The sequence below is a fragment of the Rana temporaria genome, chromosome 11 (genome assembly GCF_905171775.1).
Source record: "Rana temporaria chromosome 11, aRanTem1.1, whole genome shotgun sequence".
Lineage (NCBI taxonomy): Eukaryota > Metazoa > Chordata > Amphibia > Anura > Ranidae > Rana > Rana temporaria.
In genome coordinates, this window is record NC_053499.1 from 18,024,472 (window position 1) to 18,045,213 (window position 20,742).

Sequence of the window (20,742 nt, forward strand, 5' to 3'; positions counted from 1 at the left end):
AATGTAGCCGAGTGTACTGCACTCGGTATATGTCTGCGCAGGCATTCAAACTGAGCGCGGGAAGCGGCGATTCGCCAGGGAGACAGCGTAGGAGAAGCCGGGAGGACACCACCGAAGCCGCAGACGAACGCCGCACCCGACGAGGCCGCCGATGGACACCGCGCAAGACACCAAAACTGTAAGTACTATTTTTTTTTTACAGGAATTGCGGGTCCACATTAGGGGTGCGCGCTATACGCCGGAGCGCGCAATACCCCGATAAATACGGTACTTTCTTAGACCCAATCTGTCTGGACAATATGGTCACCTGCTGACTTGGCACCATCCACAGGGTGCTTAAAGAGGAAGTAAACCTTCCTGTATACTTTGTGCCTATAGGTAAGCCTAGAAAAAGTCTTGCCTATAGGTACTGCAAATATCTCCTAAACGTGCGCTTTTTAGGAGATATTTACTGTTCACTGCGCTAATGATGTCATTGGTGCATGTGCTCTGAAGGAACAGCCGCCTGGCGAGTGAAGTCAGGCAGCTCTGGCCAGTCACAGAGTCGGACCAAAGGGACCAAGGTTTCCATATAAGGTCAAAGGATTGTAAGGTTTTGTGCTGTAGGGCTATAGATTTTTCCCATAAGAAATGTTGGTGGTTAGCAATATTCACTTCGATTGGGTTAGGAGCTACTGTATGTCTTGTTCCAGTGCCTAGTAATGGTGGGTTTGGCGTAAAGTAAAATATTAGCCACTATGCCGGGAAATTGTCAATACCCAAGTTCAGTACGGCTAGTGCAGGGTTGGTGGAGGTTAAGATACCAGTTAATTCTAAATTATTTGAAAAAAAGACTGCTGATGTTTTTACAAGACCATAGGATGTGCATGATGTTACCAATGGCGCAGCATCCGTGCCAGCAAAGTAATAAGCATGTGGGAAACATTTGGGCGAGTCTGTACGGGGTGAGACTATGTTAAAGGACTACCAATCTACAAATCTGGATCTTTTATCTATTGTATATTTTTATATTTCAATATTTTTATTAAAGAAAGGAAATCCAAGAAAGGACAAAATAGTCAGCATACAATCTTCAAACATTTACAGTTTCCAATTAAAAGCAATTCTATTCAACACACAATGTCACACAATATCAACACCTTGTGCAAAAAATAAAATAAAAACAAAACAAACCCCTATAGGAACCTGAATCCAGTCACAAGATCAAACGCAAGTAGGGTAAGGATCAAGGAGAAATACCATGTAGGACATAACATGGAATCTTTATACAATTCCTGAGAATCAAGGTTCCAAAACGACCTAGTATTCTATTGTATATTTTATCAGCTGAAAGAAAAAAAGGTGAGCAAGAATACCCAAAACGTAAAATTTATAGTAGGGAGATCTCGGTGCTGTAGCATCCAAAGCTAACAAGACTGTCTCAGCCCGCATTCTCCACCAGTTACTAAAATATTACTTTTCAGTGGACCGAAATACAATAGGACATGTTACTTCTCACTCCAAACACACCATCCATCATTCTTTTACATTAAAATGCTGGCCATAATCATCAACCTTTATTGTGGCCCCTGTAATGATTAATTGCTGGACTCATGTGTAGCAGTACAGTAATATCACAATATCTATGGATAACACCAGCTAATTCTTTTTTTTAATTAAGATCGGCACAGCGGAGTCACCCAGTGGCAATGATATAGTTAAACCATGCAGTAGCAGGGGGAGGGGAGCTAAGCACTGGTCTGTAAACTCACCCTTTAAGTAGATATATACAATTTTCACTTTTAATGTCCCACAGCACATGTACCTAAATCCATTCACGGATTACTTCATCTTAAAGCCTCGTACACATCATCAGTCTATCCGATGAAAACGGTCTGAAGGACAGTTGTCTTAGGTTAACCGATGAAGCTGACTGATGGTTCATCATGCGTACACACCATAGGTTAAATAACCGATCGTGTCAGAACGCGGTGGCGTAAAACACAATGACGTGCTGAAAAAAACGAAGTTCAATGCTTCCAAGCATGCATCGACTTGATTCTGAGCATGAGCGGGTTGTTAACCGATGGTTTTGCATACTAACGATCAGTTTTGACCTATCGGTTAGCAATTCATCGGTTAAATTTTAAAGCAAGTTTTCTTTTTTTTAACCGAAGGTTAAATAACCTATGGCGCCCACACACGATCGGTTTGGACCGATGAAAACGGTCCATCAGACCGTTCTCATCGGTTTAACCTATCCTGTGTACGAGCCTTAAAGGAGTTCTCTAAGCTAAAACTTTTAACCCCCGCTGTGCCCGGGCTGTAAAACTATACAAAATAAACTTTCACTTACCTGCCTACGATCCCCCGTTGTTCCGTTATCGCCGCCCGTGCTCCGGTTCCTGTCAGCTTCCTCTTCCTGCGGGTCGGTGACTCACCGTGCGCTCAGCCTATCAGCGGCCGCGGCGGGACATTGCTGCGGCCGCTGATAGGCTGAGCGCACGGTGAGTCACCGACCCGCAGGAAGAGGAAGCTGACAGGAACCGGAGCACGGGCGGCGATAACGGAACAACGGGGGATCGTAGGCAGGTAAGTGAAAGTTTATTTTGTATAGTTTTACAGCCCGGGCACAGCGGCGGTTAAAAGTTTTAGCTTAGAGAACTCCTTTAAGAGTGATAGATGCAGTTTGGTTTGGTATCCACTTTGATGCTTCTCCTTGCTGCTCTATATTTGTACATACTGCTAAGTGGACAAAAACTTCTTCAAAAACCTGCAGGGCATTAAAAGTATGTTGTGCCAAGTGCTTCTGTCCTTTCTATGTCTTTTCACCTTTCATTACCCTGCTCTCTCCATCTGCTCCCTCCTTGGCATCATCAGCATCAATGGCATCCCTTTATGTGCTGATACTGGCACCAAGCCCAACTCTGGGTTAGAGAAAAAATGTATAATTTATGTATGATAGGGCAAAATAAAAGTAAAAGACATATGCACACATGTACTTCTCTGTAATTATTCCTTTAAAGACCCCATGGCCCGGATTCACAAAGCACTTACGACTACGTATCGCGAGATACGCCGCGTAAGTCTAACTATGCGCCGTCGTATCCATGCGCCGTGCCCACAATCTGAGATACGTCTAAAAATAGGCTTTCTACGACCGACGTAACTTGCCTACGCCGTCATATCGTGGGCGCATATTTACGCTGGGCGCATTTGCCGCTCCCATTGATTTTTTATGCACATATGCAAATGAGAGAGATAGGCCGATTCACGAACGTACTTGCGCCCAGCGCATAATACGCAGAGGAAACCCAGCGTATCTTAAAGAGCGAGTGGGAGCAAGTGCTTTGTGAATCCAGTGCTTGCCTCTGTGCGCTGCGTCGGCGTAGCGTATATTAGATACGCTACGCCCGCATAAATATGCGCCGATGTATGTGAACCCGGGCCCATGAGTACAGAAAAATACTAGTTGGAGTTCCAGAAGTGCACTCAGCTTCTAAGTCCTGTTGTGGGCTGATAAACACACATCAATTTTGTGACTTAAGTGGTGTCAGCCCTGCACAGTTGTCTTTTGCTAAACTACTCAAACCTTCCCCTATCCTTTTTTCAACATAAAGGCTATTTCAAAATGACACTATGGTATTGGTGTGGGACTTTTAAGGAACAGCATATTTTTTACTGTTAAAATACATTTTGTTTATTCAAAATTATTATAAAAGAGACATCAATATGATTTCCAAATCACATTACAAAGTACATCATAAAAAAAAATATGGATGGAGAGGAGGGGGAGGAAAAGAAGGTGGGGGAGGGAAAGGGGAAGAAAAGAGGAGGGAGGTGAAAAGGGAAGAGAGGAAGGAGGGATCTAAGGATGTGAGCCACCCAAGGGTCAAGTTCCACACCCATCCCCTTCGTATCCCTCTACCAAGGCTTGGGTATAATATTGTACGCAATATTCAATGTCATTCAGGAGGAGATTTACTCAACCAAAATTGTGGAATTAAATAAAGGCTATGGCCCAGATTCACAAAGGAGGTACGACAGCGTATCTCCAGATACGCCGTGGTATCTCTGAGTTCTGCCGTCGTATCAATGCGCCTGATTCCTAGAATCAGTTACGCATAGATTTCTATTAGATGCCGACAGGCGTAAGTCTCTTATGCCGTCGGATCGTAACTGCATATTTACGCTGGCCACTAGGGGCTGATTTACGCTTAGAAATATGTAAATCAGCTAGATACGAGAATTCACGAACGTACGCCCGGCCGACGCAGTACAGATACGCCGTTTACGTTAGACTTTTCCCGGCGTAAAGTTACCCCTGCTATATGAGGCGTACATGCGGCGTACCAATGTTAAGTATGGCCGTCGTTCCCGCGACGAAATTTGAAAATTTTTACGTCGTTTGCGTAAGTCGTCCGTGAATGGGGCTGGACGTAATTTACGTTCACGTCGAAACCAATACGTCCTTGCGGGGTATTTGGAGCAATGCACACTGGGATATGTCCACGGACGGCGCATGCGCCATTCGTGAAAAAGGCCAATCTCACGCCCCCCTGTTCCAAATTTGAATTAGGCGGGCTTATGCCGGCCGATTTACGCTACGCCGCCGCAACTTACGGAGCAAGTGCTTTGAGAATACAGCACTTGCCCGTCTAAGTTGCGGAGGCGTAACGTAAATCGGATACGTTACGCCCGCGCAAAGATACGCCGCTGTACGAGAATCTGGCCCTATTTGTTCTGCAGTCCCAATATAAGAACTAAGAGGTCCAGCTAGAGTCCCTGAGATAACATGGGAAGTGTGCAAAGACACAGGACGGTTCTGAATTTCTAACAAGATTAACAGATCTTTTTTTAATTTCTTGAACAGATATAAAAAAAAATGCCTTCCATTGAAAATTTAAGAAACCCGTAAGAGCGATGGATCAACTTCAGTACAACTAGCTTGCCCATAGACGGATTGAAATTTGTCAGATGCAGGGGAGGGCTGGGCAGGGGGGAAGGGTGGCAATTGCCTCCCAGGCCACCCTAATATATGTTCAAAATGCCCGCTACCATTTTATTTTTTATTCTGGTCTTGGAAGTCGGGTCGACCACTAGCTGTTGCATTCCAGGAGTTGTAGTCCACACTTAAAGCTCCCGGTGGGTGGAAAACAGAGCAGCGCAGAGGAAACTACAACTCCCTGGGACTGGATTCTTGGAAGCAGGCAGAGGCAGGGCATGCCAGGGAGTCAGGACGCAGGGCTGCAGGGCTGGGCGCTGCCTGCAACTTGACCCAGGACCAGGAGCATTACCCCCCCCCCTCCCCAGGAGGCCGTGGCGTGCAAGGAACTGCTGAGCTGAGATAACTGAGGTGAGAAACCCTGACACCCCTAGCTGACCCCCATCTCCCCCGCCATACAACCCATGTAACCTGCCCCAGTGATCAGGCTGCATTGATGGGCACTGGAGTTGGCTGCACTGATGGGGACTGGTGAGGCTGCATTGAAAAATCAGATAGGCCATGGATGGTGAGCTGATTCAGAGGTTCAATGGGCCACTTGACTGGACTTGCCCCACAGGCCTAAGGCTGCCAGCCCTCCCCTGGTCAGATGCCTGCTAAACCAGTTGAATTTTGATCCATTTATGGCCAGCTTAACGGCTCATTCATACGAGTGGTTAAGGGGTGGTAAAACCCTGCATTTTTTGCCTGCCCCCCCCCCCCCCACCACCAGCTGATCCACCTTTAGCTGCAGAGGCAATGGCAGGGAGTGCACACATGCCACAGCTGCAATAATACTCCCTGTTGCTTTGCAGTCCAACATTGGATAATGTTAGAGAAAGTGGTGTAATTTGCATGTTGGTCATTTGATCTTCGGTTACTTTGGTTGATTACAGTATAGTACTAATTTAGTTTTATGTGGTATTAATTGCTGTTATTGGTTATTTTATTGTTGTGCCTTGTTATTTCGACCTTCGTATTGTCTTGTTGAATATATTGTATCTTAGTAATTTCCCTTTGGAATTAATAAAGTATTCTGAATCTAAATCTGAATCTGACTTTAGGTTAAAATAGATGTTGAGGTGGTGATACACCACCCCCTCACCGACCTGTCAAATGCTCTGTGAACAGCAATCCGAACGCAGATCACTCTACAAAACTCAAGGCATGTGTGAACAAACCCTAACAGCCAACTGAAGGAGCTCACACAGTAGGCTAATTCTGCTAATGGCGAGGCATGGGTAGGGTAGTGTTGTCAGCTTGCAATGGGAAAGTGCTGTTACTGGCAGAGCCCAGGGCGAACATGCAAAATTGTGCCCCCCCCCCCCCCCCCCCCCAAGATGTATGAGCACCTATGTTTCCGCAAAAATCCCCTCCTCCCAAAAACGTAGTGCGCTAATCTGCATACTTAGCTCGAATCCTGACATTCCACGTATGCTCTCAGCACAATTCACCCCACCCCAAAAAAAAAATTCCTTCACCCTAGCACAAAACATCTAACCCTCATATTTCACCTTCAAGCATAAATCATACCCCCCCCACTCAAAATCCTCCCTCCCAGCAAAAATTCTCCTCCCCCAATCCCCCATCCTTGCACAAATGCCCCACCCCCTCCTAATAATCCCTACTAGCAAAAATCCCCCCTCCCCACCAACATTTTCCCCTATTTGCACAAATCCGCCCCCCCTACACCATATTACCTTTTCTAGCACAAGCCCCCAATCCCCCATTCTAGCAGAAATCCCCTTCCCCCATCTCCCCTCTAAGGCTGCATTCACACCTAATGTCTGCGTTTTGTCCCGCGAATTGCGGCGACAAATTGCGGCGTTTTGTACTGCGATTTGCGGTGACAAAACGCCGCGATTTTAACCCCCATTAACCCCCAGGTCCACATCTCCTATGCCGAACGCCGAAGCCGCCTGAAAAAAAGGGTCCGGGACTTGTTTTGAGCTTCAGGCGTTCGGCGTGGAGATGTGAACCATCTCCATAGAGGGCAATGGTATTTCTCCCCTCCAGCGTATCGAGCGGCGGGCGTTGGGCGTAAATACGCCTAGGTGTGAATGGAGCTTAAACCTCAATCCCCACTAACACACCTCTCAAAATTTCCCCTCCTTGAACAATTCTTTACCAAAAATAGGTAGAAGAATACGTATCGGCCTAAACTGAGGAAAAAAAATGTTTTTTATATATATTTTTGGGGGATATTTATTATAGAAAAAAGTAAAAAATATTGTATTTTTTTCAAAATTGTCGCTTTATTTTTGTTTATAGTGCAAAAAATAATAACCGCAGAGGTGATCAAATACCACCAAAAGAATGCTCTATTTGTGGGAAAAAAAGGACGCCAATTTTGTTTGGGAGCCACGTCGCACGACCGCGCAATTGTCAGTTAAAGCGACGCAGTGCCGAATTGCAAAAAGGGGCCAGGTCCTTTAGCTGAATTTTGGTCCGGGTCTTAAGTGGTTAAGAAATACTAAAAAATAAATGTAGGTTTTGCACACACTGTTCTTTATACATTTGCCCGCAGTTCTGCTTTAATCCTCACAACCTGCCTTCTGTGTTATTTTTGTTCTCTGATACCTGTGTGCAGACTGGATCCGGTGGATGAGCATCACATTTCTAAGATCAGTTTGTCTGAAGGCAGAAGCCTCATTAGTGCTTTTTGTCAACGCTTTGCAGCGGAGGAGCCGTAATAGGCTGGGGACTCCGCAAGCGATCGTAGCGCTTTCTTTCTCTCTCTCTCGCCAGCAATTAAAACCAGAACATGTCAAGTGGATGGGAACATCTGCAGCCCCTGTTCTGCAACACACACTTAAATCCCTTGTGACAGCTGGAATTAAACCATATATTAATCTGGTGAATCAAAGAATGCGGTCCTGAGACAGATATATCCTGCGCTGAATAACCCTTTCCGTGACTACCAGGCTGGAACAAAACTGCAGCCTAAAATAAACACAATCAAACTAGGCGGAATAACTGCGAGATGTTTACGTAGCAGGGGAAGACATCTTTTGTTGGCGCCTCTTACTTCCTGAGGAGTGCAGAGACATCTGGGTCTGCTGAGGAACAGCACTCAAAACTTAAAGGAGTTATCCATTATTAATAAAAAGTGAACCCCTGTTAAAGGGCACCTAGCTCTGGATGAACTGTCATGATAAAAACATATAGCCAGATTCACGTAGGCGGGCGCAACGTTAGGCAGGCGTAGCGTATGGCATATACGCCACGCCGCCGTAAGTTAGAGAGGCAAGTGCTGTATTCACAAAGCACTTGCCTCCTAAGTTACGGCGGCATAGCGTAAATGGGGCCGGCGTAAGCGCGCCTAATTCAAATGAGGATGAGGGGGGCGTGTTTTATGTAAATAGGTGGTGACCCGACGTGATTGACGTTTTTTACTAACGGCGCATGTGCCGTCCGTGTACATATCCCAGTGTGCATTGCTCCAAATGCAAAAAAACGGATATGTGGCGCACGATCCAGCAGAGCAACCAGTGAATAAACTGAGGTATATAAAATTCTAATACTAGAGTCCAATAATAAAAATGTCCATGAAAGTCCTGGATCAATGGAATGTGGTACAAGTGGCTGTGGAGAACACTTAGCGGCAGCACCATAAAGCAGAAGCATTGCTCTGAAAAGATCAAAAAGAAAAGGCAGAGTGCAGTAAGCCCAAATTTAATAGCTGGAGTAAAATAAATATACATATACAAAATGCCTACTCACAAACAGGAAGTAGATGGTAGGCAAAGAGACCAGAATGGGGAGATGTAGGCAATCAGCAAATGGATATGTGCCTGGAATCCTGCAGTAGTCTTGGCTGGCGGGCATCCAGAGTGTAGGCTGTAGCAGATCGTTGGAGATCGGTGTCAGGGAACAGGAACACCGGAGAGCCACAGAGGATGCGGCGTGCGCTTCACCGTGAGCTCATCAGGAACTGGTTATTCCGGCTGCTGATTCCTTCCCAGAATCATCAGAACACACAGGAGGCGCCCCGGCCAGGACAGGGCTCAGCGCCAATGTGGACGCAATACACGTGGAATAGAGCGCCGCAGATCATTGAACGGGAAAGTCAATGTTGTTAAATTGATGCTTGCCGCCAGCCTATCACAGCACTTTCTTTCCTTTTTAATACGTCTGTCCCCTATGGACAGCATGGATCTGATGAAACAGCTGACGCTGTGAAACGCGTAATCCTATTGGCCGGCACGGACCTGCACGTCACTTCCGGCGCGACGACGGCACGCTGCGCTCCACGGTGAAGCGCACGCCGCATCCTCTGTGGCTCTCCGGTGTTCCTGTTCCCTGACACCGATCTCCAACGATCTGCTACAGCCTACACTCTGGATGCCCGCCAGACTACTGCAGGATTCCAGGCACATATCCATTTGCTGATCGCCTACATCTCCCCATTCTGGTCTCTTTGCCTACCATCTACTTCCTGTTTGTGAGTAGGCATTTTGTATATGTATATTTATTTTACTCCAGCTATTAAATTTGGGCTTACTGCACTCAGATTGGCGCACTCTGCCTTTTCTTTTTGCATTGCTCCAAAGTACGCCGCAAGGACGTATTGGTTTCGACGTGAACGTAAATGACGTCCAGCCCCATTCACGGACGACTTACGCAAACGACGTCAAATTTTCAAATTTCTACGCAGGAACGACGGCCATACTTGACATTGACTAGGCCAGCTATTTGTTCGACTAACTTTACGCTGGAAAAAGCCGTACGTAAACGGCGTAAAAAAAATGAACCGGGCGCACATACGTTCGTGAATCGGCGTATCTAGTCATTTACATATTCTATGCCGAACTCAACGGAAGCGCCACCTAGCGGCCAGCAGAAAAATTGCACCCTAAGATACGACGGCGTAGGAGACTTACGCCGCTGGTATCTTAGCTTAATTTAAGTGTATCTGGTTTCCAGAATACGCTTAAATTTACGCCGGCGTAGATTCAGAGTTACGACGGCGTATCTACTGATACGCCGGCGTAACCCTACCTGAATCCAGCTAATTCAAGCTAAGTGTAGCGCTACCACTGAAGGAGTTGCTGAGTTTTAACTGGTTCTTCCCCAAACAGACGTACATATTCGCCAGCACACCATGGATCGACAACTTCTGTCCGAAAAGTTTTTAAAGGAAAAAGATCACATCACATGGGATAGTGCAACGTTTTGGAGCCACGCAGGTCCCATTCATCAGGCATGTGATAAGGTGCAACAGTGTCAAAGCAGAATATAAACACAATAGCCACCGATTAAAACATGTAAAAGCTGAAAAAATGAAAGAAAAGGTTCACACCTCCACCAGGTGACGTTAGTATGACGTCAGATTACCGCCAAAAAAAACATAAAAAAAAAACAGGCATCAAAGTGACCACAAATAAGCAGGGGCAATACAACTACATTGTCGCGGAACACAGTACATAGGTGGCTGCCAATAGGCATTGAGATGCGGTGCCCTGCTCCTTCCCACATCATTTCACAGACAGACGGCAGTGGGGCGGGAGGTGGGCGGTGTCGCAGCTCAATTCCTATTGGCAGCCACATGGCCTCCTCTTGTTTGGTCTTCAAAAAATGGTGGGCCGCGGACCTCTAGCGGTGGCGGCGAAGGATTGGGGGCCTTGAGTAATTTGCGGCAGCTTGCGTAGTGAGCATATAGGGCGGATCGGCTCTGATCCTGTGGTACTACTCCTACATTTAACACTATTCCCCCAAATCAGGTATAAGAAATCTTTGCTCATTCATCTTAATATTGTATGAGCAAGCCCTGTGGAAGGTGAAACGCGTTAACGCCTGGCCTCGAGTGGGAGATTGCCTGTGTGTGCTGCTTGTCCTTACTGTTTGCTCATTAAACTCACTGGGCCGGATTCAGAAACAAGATACGACGGCGTATCTCCTGATACGCCATTGTATCTCTGAGTCCGGCCGGTCGTATCTATGCGCCTGATTCAGAGAATCAGTTACGCAAAGATATCCCTAAGATCCGACTGGTGTAAGTGTCTTACACTGTCGTATCTTAGAAGAAAAATGTTACTGCGCTGATCTAATTATCCAGAGGTATTTAATCTCTGGGAATATGGACATAAGTGAAATATCAGGGCCACAATGTACCCAATCTTAAGTGTGAATAACCTGAATACAAACAATAAAAAATATAAGAAATATATGAGACATACAAATGTGACACAGTGATTTCAAACTTAAATCATATATCTAGATCAGTGTGTCAGCATACAATCCATATGCCACAGTGCTTCTATGAGAAAAATGGCTGTTGCTGCTACTGACCAACCAAATAGTGAAAACAATACGAAAGATATTACAAAAAAATATATTATATATATATATATGTGTGTGTAAAAACCCAATATGCGGTACGCCAACTGCACCGTGAGTTGTCCAATAACCAATATTGGAACAAAATAAAATAAATATCAATAAAAGTGAAATAATTATCAAACAACCATGCAAATGTGCAATGTGCTGGCTGCACTTAAAGCGGTGGTTCACCCTAATTGTCAAGTTTTTCTTGTTAAAACCAGCAGCCATTGTACGTTATCTATCCGTTTTTTTTTTTTTTTTTAATAGGCCTCCTTACCTTGGATTGAGGGCCTTTTGTGAGCTGTCACTCACATTTCCCCGCGGGAGTGGGCGTGTTTTCAAAAAATCCCCGATCAGTGCTATGTCTCCTGGGAGCGAGTCCTGAGAATCCCAGGAGACGCGCTGTGTTTGAAATCCCGCGGGTCACGTGACTAGTCTGGCTAGTCACAGCGGGGAGTGTCCTTTTCAGGACGCTGCCGGCCGTTGTCCTAGCAACTATGCAGTGTTGACGGCGCGGCTCGCCGTCACACTGCATAGTTGCTAGGACAACAGCCGGCAGCGTCCTGAAAAGGACACTCCCCGCTGTGACTAGTCACGTGACCCGCGAGATATCGCGAGATTTCAAACACGGCGCGTCTCCTGGTATTCTCAGGAGACACCGCATCCCGGAAGAAAATACAGGAGGGATTCACGGTGCCAGCAGTTAAGATGGCAATGTCCATCATCAGATTTTATAAAATCTTCTTTTGGGGGAAATCGTCCTGGTGGCGGCTGCGACTAGGAGACTGGTGAGTACAATTTTCGTTGTACCATCAGCTTTACAAAAACGTCTTTAAAAAAAAAAACGTTTTCCCGCGGAACTACCGCTTTAAAAATAGTCCAAATGGCAGGCAATCTTGCTCTTATACAATAGGTTCCAGCAAACACAAGGTTCAATGTTGGTAATGCTGTATACAGGAAAGTGCCGCTATCTCTTCCACCCGACAAAGATGTGCCACCATCACCAATGGTTAAAATCAACACTCACCAGACCCCAGATATTATTAGGCTCCAAAGTGGTGTCTTTTCTTTGTCGGTCAGTGGGTGTTGCCTCCTTTTCCCTTTTACAAGGTGTCATCAATTCCTCAAAAACAAGGGGCTCATCATGGTGTAGTATATTAAAATATGTATTTATTTAAAAAAGGTAAAAAAATATAACACTTACAATATAAAGTGCCTCTGACCGGCACTGAGTGTCTTTGGCAGTGTCAACCGTTAAAAGCCGCTGACCAGCATTTAAGTGGCGTCCTAAGAGGTGTGCTTGCCCCGCTGTGCTCCGCATGTATTGCTACAAGGGGTCCGTGCGCGCTGGTGTGCTGCACCCTCAATGTGTGTGTCCAAACAGCCTCTACGCGTTTCGCTAGTTGCGTCGTCAGGAGAGCTGTGGACACTACTGTTTAGGCTGTATTTATACCCCTGTGGATTCCCTGAAATGCTGCAAGGTAGTCACAGGAAACAGGAAGTCTTCCGGCCACCATCTTAGCTGGTGGTGCAGGAAGTTCCTGTTCCACCATTTTGGTTCCTGGATACCTGGCTTTTTGCCAGTCCTGGCCATTCACAGGAAACAGGAAGTCTTCCGGCCGCCATCTTAGCTGATGGTGCCGGAAGTTCCTGTTCCACCATTTTGGTTCCTGGATACCTGGCTTTTTGCCAGTCCTGGCCATTCACAGGAAACAGGAAGTCTTCCGGCCGCCATCTTAGCTGATGGTGCCGGAAGTTCCTGTTCCACCATTTTGGTTACTGGATACCTGGCTATTTGCCAGTCCTGGCTGTTGTTACTGGGTGTCAGCAATAAAAATATAAATATAGATATGCCCAGCAGCCAGGGTGGCTGTATGTGTGGGGCGCTATGTGCGCTGCTACCTCCGTTCGTTTGTGCACCTCCCCCCACCCCCGTGTGCGGGCGCTTGTCGCCCTGTGTGTTATTCCCTGTATTATCGCCGCAACCGGAAGTGCTTGTGCGGCCACCTTGCCTCCGTTACCGGAAGTGTCCGTTCCGCCATTTTGGTTACTGGCATCCTGTGTTAGTCTATGCCTATTTTAGGTAATGGCTAATTCCCCACACAGGATGTAATATTGGTTATTTTAGCTACTGCCAATAGTCCCTGTGTAGCAGTCACCGTCTCTGGTTGACGCTGCCAGGGACACTTTACAAAAAACAACATTTTATCACCTATATTACTGTAAGTGGTCAAAAACTATGTTTACTAAAAGTTTTATTTACTAAAAATTAATCAAACACCATGAGGCCATAAAAAGCAGGAAACAAATACAGTTTTCATTTTTCTGCTGCTATATTTTAACTTTTCGGCATAAACTCCGTTCATTCAAGACTGGGAGAGTACTTAGATGTATTCCTACAGCCATTGGCAGCGAAAGGTGAATCATTTATTAAAGATAGCAAAGACGTCATAAACGCACTGAAACAGGTACCTGTAGATAACTCCACACTATTAATAACCATAGATGTGGAGTCTCTATATACGAATATAAAACAAGCAGATGCACTGGCAGCAGTGGCATGGGCTCTAAAAAAACACTCGGAACTCAAATTAAAACAAAGAAGGTTTATACTTGAAGGTCTGCGGATGGCCATGAAGAACAATTTCTTCTGGCACAACCATAAGTACTATAGCCAAATAAAGGGGGTTGGCATGGGGAATAAGTACGCCCCAAGTGTCGCCAACATTTTCCTGAACAAGTGGGAAAACGAGGAAATATTCGGAAAATGCTGGCCACACATACAAATATACAAAAGATTCATCGACGATATCCTAATCGTTTGGAAAGGGAATCGCGAGCAATTAAGTAATTTCATAGAGCATATCAACGCCAACCACTATGAAATTAAATTCACGGTAAACGTACAACCTGATGTGACCCAGTTCTTAGACCTGGAAATATTCAAGGTCGAAGGTGAACTGCACACGAAAACACACTTTAAAGAAACCGACCGTAACGGTTATATACCATTCGGAAGCTGCCACCATCCGCAGTGGAAGCGGGCTATACCCAAAGGCCAGTTCATCAGAATAAAACGAAATTGTAACTCTATGGCCGACTATCAGACACAGACAAACATCTTAATTGATAGGTTTGCTAATAAAGGTTATGATAGAGGAAGGTTGGAGCAAACTAGATTGGAGGTTGGATCTCTGAACCGGGATGATATGCTAAAAAAGAGAGTAATTGCACCCCCTAAAGAGAATGATGTCACCTTCATAACGGGTTTCAATGCAGACTACAGAGTGTTTGAAGACATCATTAGAAAACACTGGCCCATTATTTTGGGAGACCCACAACTCAGTACAATTTTACCAGCTAGACCAAAATTTGTGTACAGAAGAGCAAAGAGAATACGAGATTCCTTGGTTAAAAATGTACCGGACCCACCCAAAAAGATGATATCCTTCCTTGACCAGAAGGGTTTTTATAGGTGCGGAAGATGCAAACCTTGTCGCACCACAAAAGGATCAAGAAAGGTTGACCAGTTTCAATCTCACGCCAATAATGAACAATTTAAAGTGGGTAAACTGATCACGTGCAGCAGCACACACGTAACGTACGTAATAGAGTGCGAGTGTGGGCTGCAATACGTGGGCAGAACCACAAGGAAACTCTCGGTGCGAATGGGAGAACACATTAGAAATATCAAAAAAGGGTATATACATCATAGTGTGTCATTACACTTCAGAAATAAACATAACAGAGACCCCAGTAAAATGAAGTTTTATGCCATAGATAAAATTGAACAGAATTGGAGGAACATAAATTTAAGAAGGGAAGTATCGAGGAACGAAACTGAGTGGATTTTTAGATTGGACACATTAAAGCCTAAGGGAATGAATGTGGAATTAGATATAAATTGTTTTTTGGAAGATTTTTGATGTTTTAAGTATTCCGCATTTCATTCCCCCTAAGCATTCCATTAATAAGTTGATAACATCAATATTTCTAGTATGTATGCAATTAGAGCAGTTCCCCTTTAAGAAACAGCATCTAAGAAACAGCACTAGATCACTTGATGATGGATCACCTACCATCAAGTATCAGAAACCAACGAGTATGCGTATTAATTATATAGGGTTAAAATATCAGTAATGATATACACTGAGAAGGGTTTATATAGAAAAGTTAAAATATAGCAGCAGAAAAATGAAAACTGTATTTGTTTCCTGCTTTTTATGGCCTCATGGTGTTTGATTAATTTTTAGTAAATAAAACTTTTAGTAAACATAGTTTTTGACCACTTACAGTAATATAGGTGATAAAATGTTGTTTTTTGTAAAGTGTCCCTGGCAGCGTCAACCAGAGACGGTGACTGCTACACAGGGACTATTGGCAGTAGCTAAAATAACCAATATTACATCCTGTGTGGGGAATTAGCCATTACCTAAAATAGGCATAGACTAACACAGGATGCCAGTAACCAAAATGGCGGAACGGACACTTCCGGTAACGGAGGCAAGGTGGCCGCACAAGCACTTCCGGTTGCGGCGATAATACAGGGAATAACACACAGGGCGACAAGCGCCCGCACACGGGGGTGGGGGGAGGTGCACAAACGAACGGAGGTAGCAGCGCACATAGCGCCCCACACATACAGCCACCCTGGCTGCTGGGCATATCTATATTTATATTTTTATTGCTGACACCCAGTAACAACAGCCAGGACTGGCAAATAGCCAGGTATCCAGTAACCAAAATGGTGGAACAGGAACTTCCGGCACCATCAGCTAAGATGGCGGCCGGAAGACTTCCTGTTTCCTGTGAATGGCCAGGACTGGCAAAAAGCCAGGTATCCAGGAACCAAAATGGTGGAACAGGAACTTCCGGCACCATCAGCTAAGATGGCGGCCGGAAGACTTCCTGTTTCCTGTGAATGGCCAGGACTGGCAAAAAGCCAGGTATCCAGGAACCAAAATGGTGGAACAGGAACTTCCTGCACCACCAGCTAAGATGGTGGCCGGAAGACTTCCTGTTTCCTGTGACTACCTTGCAGCATTTCAGGGAATCCACAGGGGTATAAATACAGCCTAAACAGTAGTGTCCACAGCTCTCCTGACGACGCAACTAGCGAAACGCGTAGAGGCTGTTTGGACACACACATTGAGGGTGCAGCACACCAGCGCGCACGGACCCCTTGTAGCAATACATGCGGAGCACAGCGGGGCAAGCACACCTCTTAGGACGCCACTTAAATGCTGGTCAGCGGCTTTTAACGGTTGACACTGCCAAAGACACTCAGTGCCGGTCAGAGGCACTTTATATTGTAAGTGTTATATTTTTTTACCTTTTTTAAATAAATACATATTTTAATATACTACACCATGATGAGCCCCTTGTTTTTGAGGAATTGATGACACCTTGTAAAAGGGAAAAGGAGGCAACACCCACTGACCGACAAAGAAAAGACACCACTTTGGAGCCTAATAATATCTGGGGTCTGGTGAGTGTTGATTTTAACCATTGGTGATGGTGGCACATCTTTGTCGGGTGGAAGAGATAGCGGCACTTTCCTGTATACAGCATTACCAACATTGAACCTTGTGTTTGCTGGAACCTATTGTATAAGAGCAAGATTGCCTGCCATTTGGACTATTTTTAAAGCGGTAGTTCCGCGGGAAAACGTTTTTTTTTTAAAGACGTTTTTGTAAAGCTGATGGTACAACGAAAATTGTACTCACCAGTCTCCTAGTCGCAGCCGCCACCAGGACGATTTCCCCCAAAAGAAGATTTTATAAAATCTGATGATGGACATTGCCATCTTAACTGCTGGCACCGTGAATCCCTCCTGTATTTTCTTCCGGGATGCGGTGTCTCCTGAGAATACCAGGAGACGCGCCGTGTTTGAAATCTCGCGATATCTCGCGGGTCACGTGACTAGTCACAGCGGGGAGTGTCCTTTTCAGGACGCTGCCGGCTGTTGTCCTAGCAACTATGCAGTGTGACGGCGAGCCGCGCCGTCAACACTGCATAGTTGCTAGGACAACGGCCGGCAGCGTCCTGAAAAGGACACTCCCCGCTGTGACTAGCCAGACTAGTCACGTGACCCGCGGGATTTCAAACACAGCGCGTCTCCTGGGATTCTCAGGACTCGCTCCCAGGAGACATAGCGCTGATCGGGGATTTTTTGAAAACACGCCCACTCCCGCGGGGAAATGTGAGTGACAGCTCACAAAAGGCCCTCAATCCAAGGTAAGGAGGCCTATTAAAAAAAAAAAAAAAACGGATAGATAACGTACAATGGCTGCTGGTTTTAACAAGAAAAACTTGACAATTAGGGTGAACCACCGCTTTAAGTGCAGCCAGCACATTGCACATTTGCATGGTTGTTTGATAATTATTTCACTTTTATTGATATTTATTTTATTTTGTTCCAATATTGGTTATTGGACAACTCACGGTGCAGTTGGCGTACCGCATATTGGGTTTTTACACACACATATATATATATATAATATATTTTTTTGTAATATCTTTCGTATTGTTTTCACTATTTGGTTGGTCAGTAGCAGCAACAGCCATTTTTCTCATAGAAGCACTGTGGCATATGGATTGTATGCTGACACACTGATCTAGATATATGATTTAAGTTTGAAATCACTGTGTCACATTTGTATGTCTCATATATTTCTTATATTTTTTATTGTTTGTATTCAGGTTATTCACACTTAAGATTGGGTACATTGTGGCCCTGATATTTCACTTATGTCCATATTCCCAGAGATTAAATACCTCTGGATAATTAGATCAGCGCAGTAACATTTTTCTTCTTAGAGCACTATTGACCCCCACTAAGGGCACACAGTACTGCAGCAGATCACAGTTCACATTTATTTATTTATTTATTTTCTTTTGCGCCGGTGACACTCACAACCAACTGTCGTATCTTAGGCTCCATATTCTCGCTGGCCGCTAGGTGGCGCTTCCGTATAGTTACGCGAGGAATATGCAAATTAGTATTTACGCCGATTCAGAAACGAACGACCGCCCGGCGCATTTTTTTAAAGTCGTTTGCGTTTTTTTCCGGCGTAAAGTTACCCCTGCTATATGAGGGGTATGTGCGGCATATCCTATGTTAAGTATGGCCGTTGTTCCCACGTCGATTTAAAAAAAATCGTCGTTCGCAAATAGGGCTGGACATAATTTACGTTCACGTCTAATCCAATACGTCCTTGCGGCGTACTATGGCGCAATGCACACTGGGATATTTTACGGACGGCGCATGCGGGGTCAAGTAAAATTTAAATACAACACGGCCCCAACATCCCCATTTGAATTAGGCGGCCTTAAGCCGCAACACATACGTTACGCCGCCGTCACTAAGGGCGCAAGTTCTTTCTGAATACAGAACTTGCGCCCAAAGTTAGAGCAGCGTAACGTATCGGAGATACGTTACGCCGGAACAAAGATGCGCTCAGGTATCTGAATCTAGCCCACTGGGTGTTTCTACTTCACTGGTGTGCATCTGGGCTCTTTCTTAATCAGTATCCACTTAAAAGTGGACATGAACCAAGACAGCACAAATTTGCAATGCTATATAGAACATGTAGAAATGTTATTTGTGGGTAAGTAGTCCTCTGAAAATGGTACCATTTGTCTTGAACATAGCTATTTTGTTTATAAAGTATTTATACCCTCACAATATTGGAACTGCCCTTAGAAACATTTGCATAACATTCTTCTTTCTCCCCTGCAGGCCTGGCTGGGTTGGATGCCAAATCAAGTGGACGCCTTGGAACCAGGGCAATGGTATATTATATGTCAACCACCATTATCGCTGCTGTTCTGGGAGTCATTTTGGTCTTGGCTATTCATCCTGGAGACCCCAAACTAAAGCAGCAGCTTGGGAAGGGTCAAGAAAATGATGAGGTGTCCAGCTTAGATGCCTTCTTTGATCTTATAAGGAACCTCTTCCCCGAGAACTTGGTGCAAGCTTGTTTCCAGCAGGTAACCAAAATTCCCTGTGTTTACGGATTGGTGAAGGAACTAAAAAATATATAATCTCGAACAACTCTCGAATTTAACAATGTACTTGACACACATATCAGAGCATATGAACATTATTGATGCATGTATTTTAAATGAGAGTGATTGATTCACCACCATTGAATGTTTGGTGAAAGCCACCTTTATAAATATGCCCCTAAATAGTGTTTTATAGAACAGAGCTGACAAGAGGTTTCATAGATTGAAAACCCTCCCATGTCTTTGGAATCCTTACATGTAGATAGATCCCTATCAATTTCCTGCAGGTTTGTTAGGCCTCGTACACACGACCAAAGAACTCGTCGGAAAAGACACATCGTTTTCCTCGACGAGTTCCTTGTTAGACTTGTCGATGAACTCGACAAGCTTTCTTTGCGTACACACGGTCGAGACAAAATCTCCTTGTTCTCAAACGCGGTGACGTACAACACATACAATGGCAGGGGAAGTTCGATTCCACTGGCACAACCCTTGGGGCTGCTTTTGCTAATGTCATGTTACCGCGTGTTAAGTAAAAGTTTGGGAAGAGACGATTTGCACTTTTCAGACTATTACAGCGTGAAAAATGTGCTATCGCCATTACAAACGCTACTTTCACCGAAGGTGCGCTCCCGTCTCAAACTTTATTCTGAGCATGCACGGGTTTCTAAGCATACACACGATCGTATTTCTCGTCGAAAACCAGCCCGACGAGGAACAAGACGAGGAAATTGAGACTCCCGACGAGAAAAAATAGTTCTTTTTTTTCCTCGTCGTGTTCCTCGACAGTTTCCTCGATGACATACATACACACGACCGTTTTCCTCGGCAAAAAAGCTCTGCCACCAAGTTTCTTGATGGATTCTGACGAGGAAAACGGTCATGTGTATGAGGCCTTAGAAGTTCTGGATTTATACCTTTCATTTGCTTGTGATATCTGGTATTGCAGTGTGACCTTGAAACAAACAACAATATGGTAGGATCCTGTTAGTCTTAAACATTTACTAAGGATGTGGCACTATATTTACTAAGGGTGTTGATTGCCACCCAAGGGCACAGCAATCAAAATCTAGCATCAAGGGGTTAATAGATATACCAATTCTGGCCTGGTTGACCAAACCTGACTACATATGACAGGTACACCAAAAACAGCCATCATTTTTTAAAACTCGTACCTTCTTCCCTGGTTCGCAGATTCAGACGGTCACCAAGAGGACTGTGGTGGAAAATCCTATAGAAGATCCAACCAATGTCACTGACTCCTTTATGGCCGCAATTAACGACACTGTGAATGTGACTATGGTCAAAACAACAGAGGAAATAAAAAAGAAGCTGGAATATAAAGATGGGATGAACGTACTGGGTATGGAGTTCTGTCTATCACATTTTTCATATCTTATCTAATGAAGTCTTTTGTTGTAGCTACTTATAGGGGTTGATTTACT

General features: G+C 44.9%; 1 protein-coding gene across 2 annotated transcripts in view; it reads left to right on the forward strand.

Annotated features, from left to right (window-relative positions):
* Positions 1-20,742, forward strand: part of SLC1A2 (solute carrier family 1 member 2) — a 183,585-nt gene that overhangs the window by 118,666 nt on the left and 44,177 nt on the right. For both annotated transcript variants that reach the window (XM_040328085.1, XM_040328084.1), the window contains exons 4-5: positions 19,029-19,279; positions 20,492-20,660. In XM_040328085.1, coding sequence (XP_040184019.1) covers positions 19,029-19,279; positions 20,492-20,660 — 420 coding nt within the window. The remainder of the gene's footprint in view (positions 1-19,028; positions 19,280-20,491; positions 20,661-20,742) is intronic.